The 15182-nt window shown below is 42.3% G+C and overlaps 2 protein-coding genes across 4 annotated transcripts in view; one reads left to right on the forward strand and one right to left on the reverse strand.

The window, feature by feature from the left end:
- The window catches only part of ZZZ3 (zinc finger ZZ-type containing 3), a 44431-nt gene extending 42432 nt beyond the window's left edge, over positions 1–1999 (forward strand). For all 3 annotated transcript variants that reach the window (XM_075320278.1, XM_075320279.1, XM_075320280.1), the window contains exon 12: positions 585–1999. In XM_075320278.1, the coding sequence (XP_075176393.1) occupies positions 585–729 (145 nt within the window). In that variant the 3' untranslated portion in view covers positions 730–1999. The remainder of the gene's footprint in view (positions 1–584) is intronic.
- The window catches only part of AK5 (adenylate kinase 5), a 187650-nt gene continuing 174126 nt past the window's right edge, over positions 1659–15182 (reverse strand). Inside the window, exons 11-14 of the mRNA XM_075320281.1 lie at positions 14113–14276; positions 11291–11407; positions 7990–8181; positions 1659–3638 (exon numbers count right to left, since the gene is read on the reverse strand). Coding sequence (XP_075176396.1) covers positions 3570–3638; positions 7990–8181; positions 11291–11407; positions 14113–14276 — 542 coding nt within the window. The 3' untranslated portion in view covers positions 1659–3569. The remainder of the gene's footprint in view (positions 3639–7989; positions 8182–11290; positions 11408–14112; positions 14277–15182) is intronic.

Raw genomic sequence — 15182 nt, forward strand, 5'->3', positions numbered from 1 at the left:
CACCAAAACCGCATGCGGATTTCGTTGTGGTTTTGGTGCGTTTTTTTTACTGCAGGTGCGGGATTCTTTGGCAGGGTCCGGTTTTTCCTTAAGAAAGTCATTTTCTATTGCGCACATAGCCTAAAAGAGTTAAGGGTGCTTTACACGCTGCGACATCACTAGCGATGTGACACGCCAGATCGCACATGTCACCGGCGCTATTAAAACGACCTATGTGTGATCTCGGCAGATCGCATCTGCGATCTGGCGTGTCACATCGCTAACGAGATCGCACATGTGACCGGCGCTATTAAAACGACCTATGTGTGATCTCGGCAGATCGCATCTGCGATCTGGCGTGTCACATCGCTAACGAGATCGCACATGTGACCGGCGCTATTAAAACGACCTATGTGTGATCTCGGCAGATCGCATCTGCGATCTGGCGTGTCACATCGCTAATGAGATCGCTAGCGATGTCGCAGTGTGTAAAGCACCCTTTAGTCCCAAAAATGTTCAGTTGTGTCCGCAGCTCTCTCCAAATCACAACTGAAAATTTTATCAAGGAAATCGATGACTTATGTTTTTGGTTTATTTTCTTACAGTTTATATGAAACACAAACTCACAAGGAGGATCATCACCTGGAGCCGGTGTATAAAGCGGAGACATTCCTGGACCGGGATTACTGCATGCCGCACAGCACCAGTTACAATTACCTGGACCCAAACTATTTTCCAGCAAACAGATGACGTGAGCCGGTGACAAAGTCCTTGGTAATAGCAAAGGGTCGCGGAGCAGCAGTTACCGGTCTCTGATCTGCTCTCACAGCATGAAACCTGCGTGGAAATCCAGCTCCATTATACTCCACCCGCACCCACCGCAGTAGAACATTCCACGGGCGCATAATGACCTCACCCCCGGGACCCTGCCCCCTGCTGGCAAGAACAACAAAAATCACAGTGCACGTTACAAACTCGGACTTTTTTTTTTTCCCCCAAAGGCTTCCGAAGAAGAAAAAAAAAATGGTCAAAATGTGAACTATTTATATTAAATCCAGTTTACTAGCTTGCAGTTTTGTGAAATATATTTTTTTTAATTCCTTTTTTTGCACAGAAACTGACATTTTGAGAAGGTTTTAACCAATCACAGTGTTCGCTAAGAAGACGCTACTGTACTACGCTATAAGACGACAGAACTTTACGACTTTTGACCCCTCGAATCTCCCGTATGGATTAACTCCGGTCTCCGCTTGACATTGAGCTGCTTTTACATGGAAGATGATTTACCTACAATCAAGCACTACAGATTGGGGTCTGTGGCTGCTTCTTCAACCAGCTCGTCGTCTGTGTGTCTGTCCGTGTGCGTGCGTGCGTGAATGTCAAAGAAAATTTTCACTCAGATCTATTTTTTAAATGTAATGTTCAGATGATCATGTGACGTGTACAAATTATGGTGAAAAAAGTGCCACTCGTAGTTACTGTGTAAAGTCTAACACTTTCTTAGGGTCCTTCCTAGAAAAATACAAAGACACAGCCTTCTGCCTCGAGATCTTTAGTGTTGTCCTTGAAAGGACAGCGGATAACAAAAAGGAAAAAAAAAAAAAAAAAAAAACACCCGCCTATTGTAAATCCTCTATGTATTGTCATTTTTATTTTATTTTGTAGTCGCACAAAATCCATAAGATTGTATTTTTTATTAATATTTAAGCAAGTGGTTACATAGATCTTTACGGAGGAGCTTTATCCGCTCACGGAGCCTTATAGACGGCGTCCTATAGATTCATGGACTAAGGATCTGTGACTAAACTCTCCGGCAGGGACAGTAGATATTTTGTATTTTTTTTTTTTCCCTCCCTTCTTCTCTGTGTAAAATGTTCTTAACTCAAATGTCAGGAGGACTGTAAAAAAAAAATAAATAAACTGTGTGGGTACTATGTGTTTGTACAGAAAGTTGTCATTTTTAATGTCTCATCTGAATCTAATGGAGGAAAATAAATAAAATAAACCAAACTTAACAGCCGCCTGCTCTCCGGATGCAATAAATTCATATCAAACAGCATTTATACTTTATTTCATGTATATTTTCTTGTTTTGACAATTTTTAATTTTATTTAGTTGTTGTTTTTCAGTCTCTTGGCTTTAGTCGTGCGAGGAGATGACAATAAAATCACTGCGAGCACAATGTCAGCAAGACACTATAAAGTGAATGGAAACCTTCCCGGTAGGAAGTGGCATACAAATACATTAGAAAAGAGGAGACTCGGGGACCTGGCGGCGCCTCAGATCGCAGACAGCGATGGTTTTAGTCATTGAGCTGCGTCGGGACCTTCGCTCCATAGATCCTTGGATCTAATGGCGGCAGTCACGTCATGTAAAGCGATAACGCCACCAATCCCTAGGAACGGCACGGATAATGTCAGCTGGATTCACACAGTCTGGAGTCTTCTTTAACCCTGCGCCTCCTGCCCCGAATGCGACAGCCTTGCAGGTATGAAGCTGAGCACTAGCAGGAGCATGCGAGTGTTATACGGAAGCTAGAAAATGTTTCTTGACAAGCGATGGGGGTTTAACACCAGCAACTATATACTTGTAAGCAGCAGCTAAGTCTTACAAAACAAGAACGCCCATTGTGGCTATCGGCATCCTGGGAGTTGTAGTCTTTGTCATTGAGGCTTTAAGTCCCTGGACATAATACACTTGTGTCCTTCTGAGGATATCCAAATAGGGTGCAACCCCAGTTCTGACGATCTGTGGCCGGTGCTGACTGGAGGGCTGCAGCCGCGATCGCCCACTGCATGCACTTTACCAGCGGCGCTTTGTGTTTCCCCAGTGTCTGCATTTACCGCACAAGTGAAATGCGTTGGAGGAACATCAGCGGGACACCAGCAGGTTCTGCCAATTACTGTTAATGGTACAAATCTGTTTTCTCCCACTTCATCCGCCTCAGCCCCGCATCCTCAGAGAAGCCGGAGTTTTCCTTCCATTCTGGGAACCACTTAGGTTGGTTTCATGCGGGTTCACCGAGTGCAATTCAGCAATGCATCTGCTACAGAATCCAAGAAAATACACCCCGCAGCGGTTCATGCATTTTCCTCTTTTTGCAGGTTTGGGGTTTTTTTGATAAGGGGAGGTGAGCTGGAGACAAGATGTCAAAAACATCCGCCCCTTGATAAAAAGTGCAATTGAAACAATGGGGTGTATTATCATTACTGCTGTAGGATGCATGGGGTTAGGAAAATAAAAAAAAAATGGTGCACATGGTGTGAATATTTGGTGCAAGGTGCTACATACACAGCCACCTCTTCAGTACTGCACCTTTGCACATGTGCCATGTTAAATGGCTGCACCATGCACCAACCACCCCATTAACCAAGTGAATGAGATTTTATTAATAAAAAAAAATAATTCCATATACGATCAGACATGTGGCCTTAGCCGGGTCTAATGTGACGGGTGTATAGTATGGACTGTAGGGATCACTGATCTGTCACCACAGACATCATGCACCGCTGGACCCAGACAGCGCCCGCAGATGGGGAAATATACAAGTTGTACACGTGCGGCCGACTCCACGTCCATGCACTTCAACCTCAGAAAATCGAGTCCAGAGATGTGCAGAGCTGAAGAAAAACCTGCTCTGGAGACCGCTCCGCATTAATCTAGAAAGAGAAAAGGATTCATATTAAGCAATGTCGCTTGTAATAAAACTTCCCCAATGACATTAGCCGTACGTTAGGATATCCATGAAAGGGTCAGACAGCCCTAAGTGCAAAAAAATGCCCCAAATTTATGCATTCAGCCCCTTTTATCTTGTAATTGCATCTGTGTAGGGAAAGGTGAGGATGGTAAAGCCAAAGGGCCTGCATTAGAAAATCATTTGGAAAACCCATTCAGCCATTTCCCTCCCAAAATTACTCCTTTACAGCTAGGTCACCATGGCATCTAATGAGCAGGACCTGCAATAACAGCCACAGCAACAAGAGCGGCACTGTTTGGAAAAAACAAAAAATTAAACTTTTTTATCTGCTCCTGAAGCCCCAGAACTAAAATGAACATTAAAGAAATTATTTTAAAAAGAAAAACATTAATAAGGATTTTTTTTTCATTTCTGCCTTGATGGGAGCGGCACCTTTCCATAACACTAACTGGAGTAGGTTAAAAAGTGTCATCTCTGTAAATTTAGGAGGGAACATTCACATTTTTTTTTTAAATTTAAATAGTTTAGGAAAAATTGATACATTGTATTATATCCCGCACAGGGGGTGGAGCATGATGCCCATATTTGGTATTTGAATCTATGCTCTGCCCCCTCCAGGCCCGCCGCTGCGTATCCCACAGTTTTGGATCTGTTCCTGGGCAGCTCCTCTACAACATCAATCATGAGAGTGAGCGACTCAGACAAGCTGAATATTCTCAGTCGCCGCCATTATTATTCATCTGATGTCCAGAAATTCCTCTTTTGCCTGGAAGTCTCTGTAGATAAGTTGTGGCGGAAATTTATGAGAAAAATATGAAAGAAATAAAAAAAATGAAAATTGAATTGTTCAAAGTCCCAGATGCTCGCGGCGAGACGAACGATTCACAGATGATCTCCCAATAAGAGGCTGCACTTGGCAGACGGCGGCGGAGGCCAGCAGTAAAATACTAATCTGCTGCCGGCTCTGCCGAGGCTCCATCACCTTCAGAGGAGGGGTTTTATTTCTTGGCAGAAGGATATTTTCTTTTGTAAATAACAAGTTTCCAGGTTCAAGATCTGTGAAACGTAACAGCACGGCTGCCGATGTCTTCACTCCATTGTATCAGATATCGGGCAGAACTGATTTTTGAAAAAATGAATTACATCGAACATCTTGGAGATTTTAATATAAATGTACATTTATAATTCTTAATCCAACCCTGTCCAGAAGAGGGCGCTGTTGCCAAGACTTCGCTGTTGGAATAGGGTACAGGATACTTCTAACCTGTGGCCTATTGATGTTGACACAACACAGTAATGTTCTGAGTCACTGACCGAACCGCAGACCGCACTATTGATATTCACACAGTGGCGATAAACCACAGATTTACCCACAGGTTATCTCCCATAATGAGCAGCCAAGAGGAGTGGGGGATGGGAAGATATCACTGCTAGAAGGACATTATCATATTCCATAAGTGCTACAATACTGTAACTACAGAATAGAACGTGTACTAAAATATGCCCCACCACAAATAATACTGCCCCGATATACACAAACATATCTACAACAATACTGCCCTATGTAAAAGAATATAACTACTATAATACTGCCCCTATGTACAAGAATATTACTATAATACTGCCCCTATACAGTATATAGGGCTATAACTACTATCATACTGCCCCTATGTACAAGAATATAACTACTATAATACTGCCCTATGTAAAAGGATATAACTACTATAATACTGCCCCTATGTACAAGAATATAACTACTATAATACTGCCCCTATGTACAAGAATATTACTATAATACTGCCCCTATACAGTATATAGGGCTATAACTACTATCATACTGCCCCTATGTACAAGAATATAACTACTATAATACTGCCCCTATGTACAAGAATATAACTACTATAATACTGCCCCTATGTACAAGAATATTACTATAATACTGCCCCTATACAGTATATAGGGCTATAACTACTATCATACTGCCCCTATGTACAAGAATATAACTACTATAATACTGCCCCTATGTACAAGAATATAACTACTATAATACTGCCCCTATGTACAAGAATAATACTATAATACTGCCCCTATACAGTATATAGGGCTATAACTACTATAATACTGCCCCTATGTACAAGAATATAACTACTATAATACTGCCCCTATGTACAAGAATATTACTATAATACTGCCCCTATATGCAAGAATGTAACTATGATAATACTGCCCCTATGTACAAGAATATACAGTGCCTTGCAATGGTATTCGGGCCCCTTTGAATTTTTCAACCTTTTCCCACATTTCAGGCTTCAAACATAAAGATAAAAATTTTAATTTTATGGTGGAGAATCAACAACAATTGGGACACAAATTGTGAAGGTGAAGGAAATTTATTGCTTATTTAAACCTTTTTTAAAAATAAATAACTGAAAATTGGGATGTGCAATATTATTCGTCCCCTTTACGTTAATACTTTGTAGCGCCATCTTTTGCTGCGATTACAGCTGCAGTCTCTTGGGGAATGTGTCTATCAGTTTTGCACATCGAGAGACTGAAATTCTCGCCCATTCTTCCTTTGTAAACAGCTGGAGCTGAGTGAGGTTGGATGGAGGCGTTTATGAACCGCAGTTTTCAGCTCTTTCCACAGATTCTCGATTGGATTCAGGTCTGGACTGTGACTTGGCCATTCTAACACCTGGATACGTTTATTTGTGAACCATTCCATTGTAGATTTTGCTTTATTTTTGGGATCATTGTCTTGTTGGAAGACAAATCTCCATCTCAGTCTCAGGTCTTTTGCAGACTCCAACAGGTTTTTTTCACGAATGGTCCTGTATTTGGCTTTATCCATATTCCCATCAATTTTAACCATCTTCCCTGTCCCTGCTGAAGAAAAGCAAGCCCAAACCATGATGCTGCTACCACCATGTTTGACAGTGGGGATGGTGTGTTCAGGGTGATGAGCGATGTTGCTTTTACGTCAAACATATTGTTTGGTATTGTGCCCAAAAAGTTCGATTTGGTTTCATCTGAGCAGAGCACCTTCTTCCACATGTTTAATGTATGATCGCTTGCACAGTGCTCCTTGGGAGGTTTAAAGTTTTGGAAATCTTTTTGTAACCAAATCCGGCTGTAAAATTCTCCACAACAGTATCACGGACCTGCCTGTTGTGTTCCTTGGTCTTCATGATGCTCTCTGTGCTTTAAACAGAGCAGGTGCATTTATACGGAGACTTGATTACACACGGGGGGATTATATTTATCATCTTCAGTCATTTAGGACAACATTGGATCATTCAGAGATCCTCAATGAACTTCTGGAGTGAGTTTGCTGCACTGAAAGTAAAAAGGATGAATAATATTGCACGCCCCAATTTTCAGTTATTTCTTTTTTTAAACAAAGTTTAAAATAAGCAATAAATTTCGTTCAACTTCACAATTGTGTCCCACTTGTTGTTGATTCTTCACCAAAACATTAACATTTTTATCTTCATGTTTGAAGCCTGAAATGTGGGAAAAGGTTGAATAATTTAAGGGGGCCGAATACATTCGCAAGGCACTGTACTTGTCCTGTGAACAGATTCTCCCTCTGAGTAGTGATCTCTGCAGTTCCTCCAGTGGCCTCTCGGCTGCTTTGCGCATTAGTGCTTTCCTTCTTGGGATGTTAGTTTTAGTGGACAGGCATGTCTTGGTAGGTTTGCAGTTGTGCTGTATTCCTTCCATTTTTGGAAGATGGATTGAACAGTGCTCCGTGAGATATTCAGAGTTTGAGCCATCTTATTTTTTACCTAACCCTGCTTTACTCTTCTCCTCTTTATCCTTGACCTCTCTGGTGAGTTCCTTGGTTTCCATGATGCTGTTTGATCCCTGATGTTCTCACACAAACCTCTGAGGCCTTCACAGAACAGTGGTAGTTATACAGAGAAGGAATTGCCCACAGAATGCACCTAAGTGCATTAGTCCCCCTGTGTGTAATTGTTCACTCAGGATTTTGTTTAGGAGGATCAGACTTCAGGGGGCTGAATACAAATGCACATCACAATTTTCTGATTTATATTTTTAAAATATTTAGTAAACCAGGAATCATTTCCTTTACACTTCACAAATACTTGCTACTTAGTGTCGGTATCACATAAACTCCCAATAAAATGCATTTAAGTTTGTGAGTGTAAGGTGAAAAAAATGTGGAAAAGTTAAAGGGGTATGAATACTTTATTAAGACACTGTATGTACAAGAATAAAATGACTAGATGCTGCCTCCATGTACAAGAGTTTAATTGCTATAGTGCTGTGAGTATAGCGGTATAACACACCTTACACAGGAGGCCCTTGGTCTTGTAATAGGTCAGTACGGGCTCCACGGTCTGGTAGAACATCTGTAGCCTCCTCTTCACATTTTCTGTGGTGACTTCATTCCGATGGCCGACTTTACTTCTCCCGACAACCCGCGAGGTCATGATCTCAGCAGAACAGTCCAGGTACAGGACAAGATTCGGAGCACAGAGCTGATGAGTGAAAAAAGTAAATGTAAGTGAGGAACCGAGGAAAGAAAGTGGCACCAGAGCCGGGTATCACTGAGTAATGGAGTGGAGTTCTCTGGTCAGCGGGTAAGTCAGGAAATGTAACATGGGCACTATGTGGCGGATTATACAATCATCTGACGCTAAAAAAATGTACAGGAATATAACAACTATAATACTGCCCCCATGTATAAAAAATATAACTACTATAATACTGCCCCCTATGTACAAGAATATAACTACTATAATACTGCCCCTATGTACAAGAATATAACTACTATAATATTTCCCCTATGTACAAGAATATAACTACTATTATACTGCCCCCTATGTACAAGAATATAACTACTATAATACTGCCCTTATGTACAAGAATATAACTACTATAATACTGACCCTATGTAGAAGAATATAACTACTATAATACTACATCATGTACAAGAGTATAACTACTATAATACTGCCCCTATGTAGAAGAATATAACTACTACAATACTGCTCCTATGTACAAGAATATAACTATTATAATACTGCCCCCTATGTACAAGAATATAACTACTATAATACTGCCCCTATGTACAAGAATATAGCTACTATAATACTACCTCGTACAAGAATATAACTACTATAATACTGCCCCTATGTACAAGAATATAAACTACTATAATACTGCCCCCTGTATACAAGAATATAAATACTATAATACTTCCCCCTATATACAAGAATATAACTACTATAATACTGCCCCCTATATACAAGAATATAACTACTATAATACTGCCCCCTATATACAAGAATATACTATAATACTGCCCCCTATATACAAGAATATAACTACTATAATACTGCTCCTATATACAAGAATATACTATAATACTGCCCCCTATATACAAGATTTTAACTACTATAATACTGCCTCTATGTACAAGAATATAACTACTATAATACTGCCCCTATATACAAGAATATAACTACTATAATACTGCTCCTATGTACAAGAATATAACTACTATAATACTGCCCCCTATATACAAGAATATACTATAATACTGCCCCCTATATACAAGAATATAACTACTATAATACTGCTCCTATATACAAGAATATACTATAATACTGCCCCCTATATACAAGATTTTAACTACTATAATACTGCCCCTATGTACAAGAATATAACTACTATAATACTGCCCCTATATACAAGAATATAACTACTATAATACTGCTCCTATGTACAAGAATATAACTACTATAATACTGCCCCTATGTACAAGAATATAACTATTATAATACTACCCCTATGTACAAGAATATAACTACTATAATACTGCTCCTATATACAAGAATATAACTACTATAATACTGCCCCTATGTACAAGAATATAACAACTATAATACTGCCCCCTATGTACAAGAATATAACTACTATAATACTGCTCCTATATACAAGAATATAACTACTATAATACTGCTCCTATATACAAGAATATAACTACTATAATACTACCCCCCTATGTACAAGAATATAACTACTATAATACTGCTCCTATGTACAAGTATATTACTACTACAATACTGCTCCTATGTACAAGAATATAACTAATATAATACAGCCCCCTATGTACAAGAATATAACTACTATAATACTGCTCCTATGTACAAGAATATAACTACTATAATACTGCCCCTATGTACAAGAATATAACTAATATAATACTGCTTCTATGTACAAGAATATAACTACTATAATACTGCCCCTATGTACAAGAATATAACTACTATAATACTGCCCCCTATGTACAAGAATATAACGGCTATAATACTGGAGGAATCCAGAGTCAAGATTTACTGTTTGAAAGCTTTATCTTTAATTCAAATTCATATAAAATGTAAGATGTCGTTACTCCACATCCTAAAGGGAATAAAATCCTTGGTGAACGCGTTTCAGTTAATTGATCAAAATCATTGCATATCTAAAAAAGTGATCTTATGTCGTTTTCTGTGCAGCATCTGAAGTAACTAGAGCAAACCCCAATGGGATCTCTCCACAATTAGACAATGTCCCAATAGATCATTTATATGTTTTCTTTCATCTCATTCATAATTATAACAATAGATCAGATCCAGTCTTCTCTTTATATCCTCCAGGTTATAGTCACTAATTTACATTGAATGTCTCCTCCTCGGAGGCGTCGTTTAACCCATTCTATCCCTGTGTCCTGAATTGTAGATACATTTCCATCTTGCATCTCTAGATGCCGCTGAGCTTTCCTCCGTGTCTTCTGTGTAATCCGCGTCTGCAGGTGGAACAAACTGAACTTATCCTGGTGTGAAATGTGTTTTCTTATTTCATTTGGCCACCGAGCGGCCCGGAAAGTGTAACTAACACCGAGCGCGTCGGGAGCCCGATAACCGGGAAACCAAGAAAGATGAAGAAAAGGTCAAAGGAATTCAAGGCAAGCGAGTGCGAGAAAACGAGGGAGGCTTCGGATACCGGTGACTCGTCTTCTGAGACCCGGACCATGCAAAAAACTGGGATATTAATGCTGCGTGCACACCGAGGCTTTGTCAGGTGTTTTGCGAAACGCTCCTTTGAGGAGTTTTTGGATAAGTATTAAGTCTCCTTGAGGTTTTTATCCTGAATTGCTATTGTTCAGGCTTCTGATTGGACAGTGCCTCATTTTCAGAAGTGACCGAAACTTTTCATTTTCAAAACCTAAAGTGGGAAAAAAATGCTGAAAAGACTGAACAAAAGAACAACATAGAAAGAATTGGAAGAGACTTTGAAGCATTTTTTAAGCCACTTTTTAGCTGTTTTTATATTTTTTTTAAGTTTTTGAAAAAGTGTGCAGAAAACCGAACACATTGGGGATTTTTTGATATTTTGCAACTGCATGGACCATATTTTTCATTGTATTTTACTGTGTGATTTGTAGAAGCGAAGTTTTATTATTTCAATTTGGATTGTAGAAACTGACACACGGACCAAAGTACAGGACGAGCGCCCTGATGAAGAGAACACAGCATGTATCATCTAGAGGGGGAAAAATGGGTGAAAGTAGCAAAAATACTCCCCAAAATGAAAGACACCGACCTTGCACTCGAACTCTTCGGCCTGTCTGATCTCTCGGGGAAAACCGTCCAGCAGGAATCCTCTGCTGCCTCCAAGAGACGAACTTATTGCATCTTTCAGAATTTCCAGAATGACGTCCTGTTATAGAAAAGCGATACAATGTGAATGTCGCTCTACAGTGTGTCCACCCATATCCTGTCCACCGCCATTAACTTGAGAACGGCGGCAGCTATAGGCATAGAAGTGGTGTCTAGGTATAGTAAAGTAGCCATGCACTACGCAATGAAACCACCTATAGCGCCACCTGGTGGAAAACAACAGAGTTAGCATTTTTATCTCGAAAACGGAACGAGATAGAGAAAAAAAGTGAATTACAAAGTTGTAGGGCATCATCAATTCAATACGAATCGACACCTTGCATACAGAAATGCTATGATTAGAACGTGTAAAACTCACAAGGCTGCGGACGTGAAGCGAAACCTCATGGAGACCTTCCTACAAGTCATTGGGTATGGTGGCTGCATGGAGTGGCCTCCAAGCTCACCTGACCTGACCCCATTGGGCTTCTTTCTGTGAGGTCACATCAAACAGCAGGTGTATGCGACCCTTCCACCAACATTGCAGGACCTACGACGACGTATCACAGATGCTTGTGCAAACGTGTCACCTACCATATTGCACAACGTGCAGCAAGATACAGTATGCTGTGCAGAGGCCAGATGTGCATTGCAGCTGACGGGGGCCACTTTGAGCATCAAAGTTAAATGAGCGCCATATGCGTGACCAGCATTCAATGTTTTGGGGGGGGTCATGGGTTTCATATCATAGCATTTCTGTATGCAAGGTGTCGATTCGTATTGAATTAATAATACCTAATTTTTTTATTCACTTTTTTTCCTCTATCTCGTTCCATTTTCGAGATAAAAATGCTAACTCCGTTGTTTTCCACCAGGTGGCGCTATAGGTGGTTTCATTGCGTAGCGCATGACTACTTTACTATACCTAGACACCACTTCTATGCCTATAGCTGCCGCCGTTCTCAAGTTAATGGTGGTGGATAGGATATGGGTGGACACAGGTCACCCTTATAGATTCCCTTTATGGCATCCAAACGCCCTGACATGGGGATGCCCTTTATATTTTGGGTACAGCAGTAAGCAGGGCAGAGAATGGCACTCCACTTATTCGATTATGAATATTTCCTTGGAGAGGTCTTTGATGTCACCTTCCACACCTACCATGTATTACTGCTGGTTCTTCATTATAATTGTTGCATTTATGGGGTTCTCTATCTCTATTGATCGGGGCGCACAAAGCCATAAAAGGTTTCTCGTTGAAATCATATGAAATGTCAGGAGCGACATTCACTGCGGATGGAGAGAACAATGCCTTATGCGTGTGACCTTTCTGCAGCGCCGCCGTGTCACTAATGTATTTCATGTCTTACAGGTAGGACCTGGATGATAATCGCCTTTTCCTCCCACTCTCTCACCTCGGGGGTGGGGGTTATAATTTACTCCTCCGTTATTACGGGATTTGTTATGATACAATGAAGCCTGATTTCTTTCCAGGTTGTCGATGATACTGTATGGGATCAATGTGAGTGTAATGATGTCACTGGAGTGGCCTTATTATCTGGTAAATGGGGTTGTATGAGATTTTAGGTGAAACAATGTATATTTTTGTGATTGAAATTCAATAGCAGCAAAGAAAAAAAGCCAAAAGTCGAGAAGGCCCCAGAAGAAAGGGGCGTCAGGACCTTGTCTGCGGCAGCACCCTGGTGTGAAGATCACCTCTGGCCTGGGGCGAAGATCACCTCTGGCCTGGAGTCCAGATCACCTATAGTCTGGGGCGAAGATCGCCTCTGGTCAGGAGTTCAAATCACCTCTGGCCAGGGATCCAGAGAACCTCTGGCCAGGGATCCAGGTAACCTCTGGCCAGGGATCCAGGTAACCTCTGGCCAGGGATCCAGGTAACCTCTGGCCAGGGATCCAGGTAACCTCTGGTCAGGGATCCAGGTAACCTCTGGCCAGGGATCCAGGTAACCTCTGGCCAGGGATCCAGGTAACCTCTGGCCAGGGATCCAGGTAACCTCTGGCCAGGGATCCAGGTAACCTCTGGTCAGGGATCCAGGTAACCTCTGGCCAGGGATCCAGGTAACCTCTGGTCAGGGATCCAGGTAACCTCTGGTCAGGGATCCAGGTAACCTCTGGCCAGGGATCCAGATAACCTCTGGCCAGGGATCCAGATAAGCTCTGGTCAGGGATCCAGGTAACCTCTGGCCAGGGATCCAGATAACCTCTGGCCAGGGATCCAGATAACCTCTGGCCAGGGATCCAGATAACCTCTGGCCAGGGATCCAGATAACCTCTGGCCAGGGATCCAGGTAACCTCTGGCCAGGGATCCAGATAACCTCTGGCCAGGGATCCAGATAAGCTCTGGTCAGGTATCCAGATAACCTCTGGCCAGGGATCCAGATAACCTCTGGCCAGGGATCCAGATAACCTCTGGCCAGGGATCCAGATAACCTCTGGCCTGGGATCCAGATAACCTCTGGCCAGGGATCCAGATAACCTCTGGCCAGGGATCCAGATAACCTCTGGCCAGGGATCCAGATAACCTCTGGCCAGGGATCCAGATAACCTCTGGCCAGGGATCCAGATAAGCTCTGGTCAGGGATCCAGATAACCTCTGGCCAGGAATCCAGATAACCTCTGGCCAGGGATCCAGATAACCTCTGGCCAGGGATCCAGGTAACCTCTGGTCTGGAGTCCACAGTCTTTGCCCATTAAGCTGAATCCAACACACTACACAAACGTCTTCCATAAACACTTCCACGTACCATCGGCACCGGGTTGCCGTGCTGCATGAGATCCTTTATCAGTTTACTCCTCTCGGAGGCGGCTGCGAGGTCGCTCTGTAGGAGGTCGGCGATAGACAAGTATGTCAGGTTGTATTTCTGTGTTAGCTTCTCACACTGGGTTCCTTTTCCAGACGCGGGTCCACCTATCATACAAAATGCATGAATAAATGATTAGTGTCGTACTGACTACGACATTGCAACAAAATCCTGCAATAGTAAAAATCTCTCAAAATATAACAAACCAAAGCATTCTGCACCAATAGTTTTCTCTACACAGCTTCCATGCAGATCGAGGTGTTTCCATGGTAACAGACAACAACGTCTTTGTAGTCTGATTTTCAGCCACAATTTGCGTCTAAGGGGTACTTTACACGTTGCGACATCGCTAGCATTGGCTAGCGATGTCCAGCGCGATAGTCCCCGCCCCCGTCGCACATGCGATATCTGGTGATCGCTGCCGTAGCGAACATTATCGCTACGGCAGCGTCACACGCACATACCTTGTCGGCGAAGTCGCGGTGACCGCTGAACAATCCCTCCTTCAAGGGGGAGGTGCGTTCGGCGTCACCGCGACGTCACTAAGCGGCCGGCCAATAGAAGCGGAGGGGCGGAGATGAGCGGGACGTAACATCCCGCCCACCTCCTTCTTTCCGCATTGTCGGTGGAGGCAGATAAGGAGATGTTCGTCGCTCCTGCGGCTTCACACACAGCGATGTGTGGTGCCGCAGGACCGACAAACAACATCGTATCTGCAGCAGGAGCGACATTATGAAAATGAACGACGTGACACAGATCAGCGATTTTTGACTGTTTTGCGCTCGTTCGTCGTCGCACCTAGGATTTACACATTGCGATGTCGCTACCGGCGCCGGATGTGCGTCACAACAACCGTGACCCCGACGATATATCGGTAGCGATGTCGCAACGTGTAAAGTACCCCTAAGATACGATCCATACAAGTAAAGCGAAGCATAATACAACATGTAAAGAAGAGTGATGGGTTCGGGAGTATAAATGCGCTTCTCTGCCCTGATGTAACATTATCTCTG

The sequence above is a fragment of the Anomaloglossus baeobatrachus genome, chromosome 8 (assembly GCF_048569485.1).
Source record: "Anomaloglossus baeobatrachus isolate aAnoBae1 chromosome 8, aAnoBae1.hap1, whole genome shotgun sequence".
NCBI lineage: Eukaryota > Metazoa > Chordata > Amphibia > Anura > Aromobatidae > Anomaloglossus > Anomaloglossus baeobatrachus.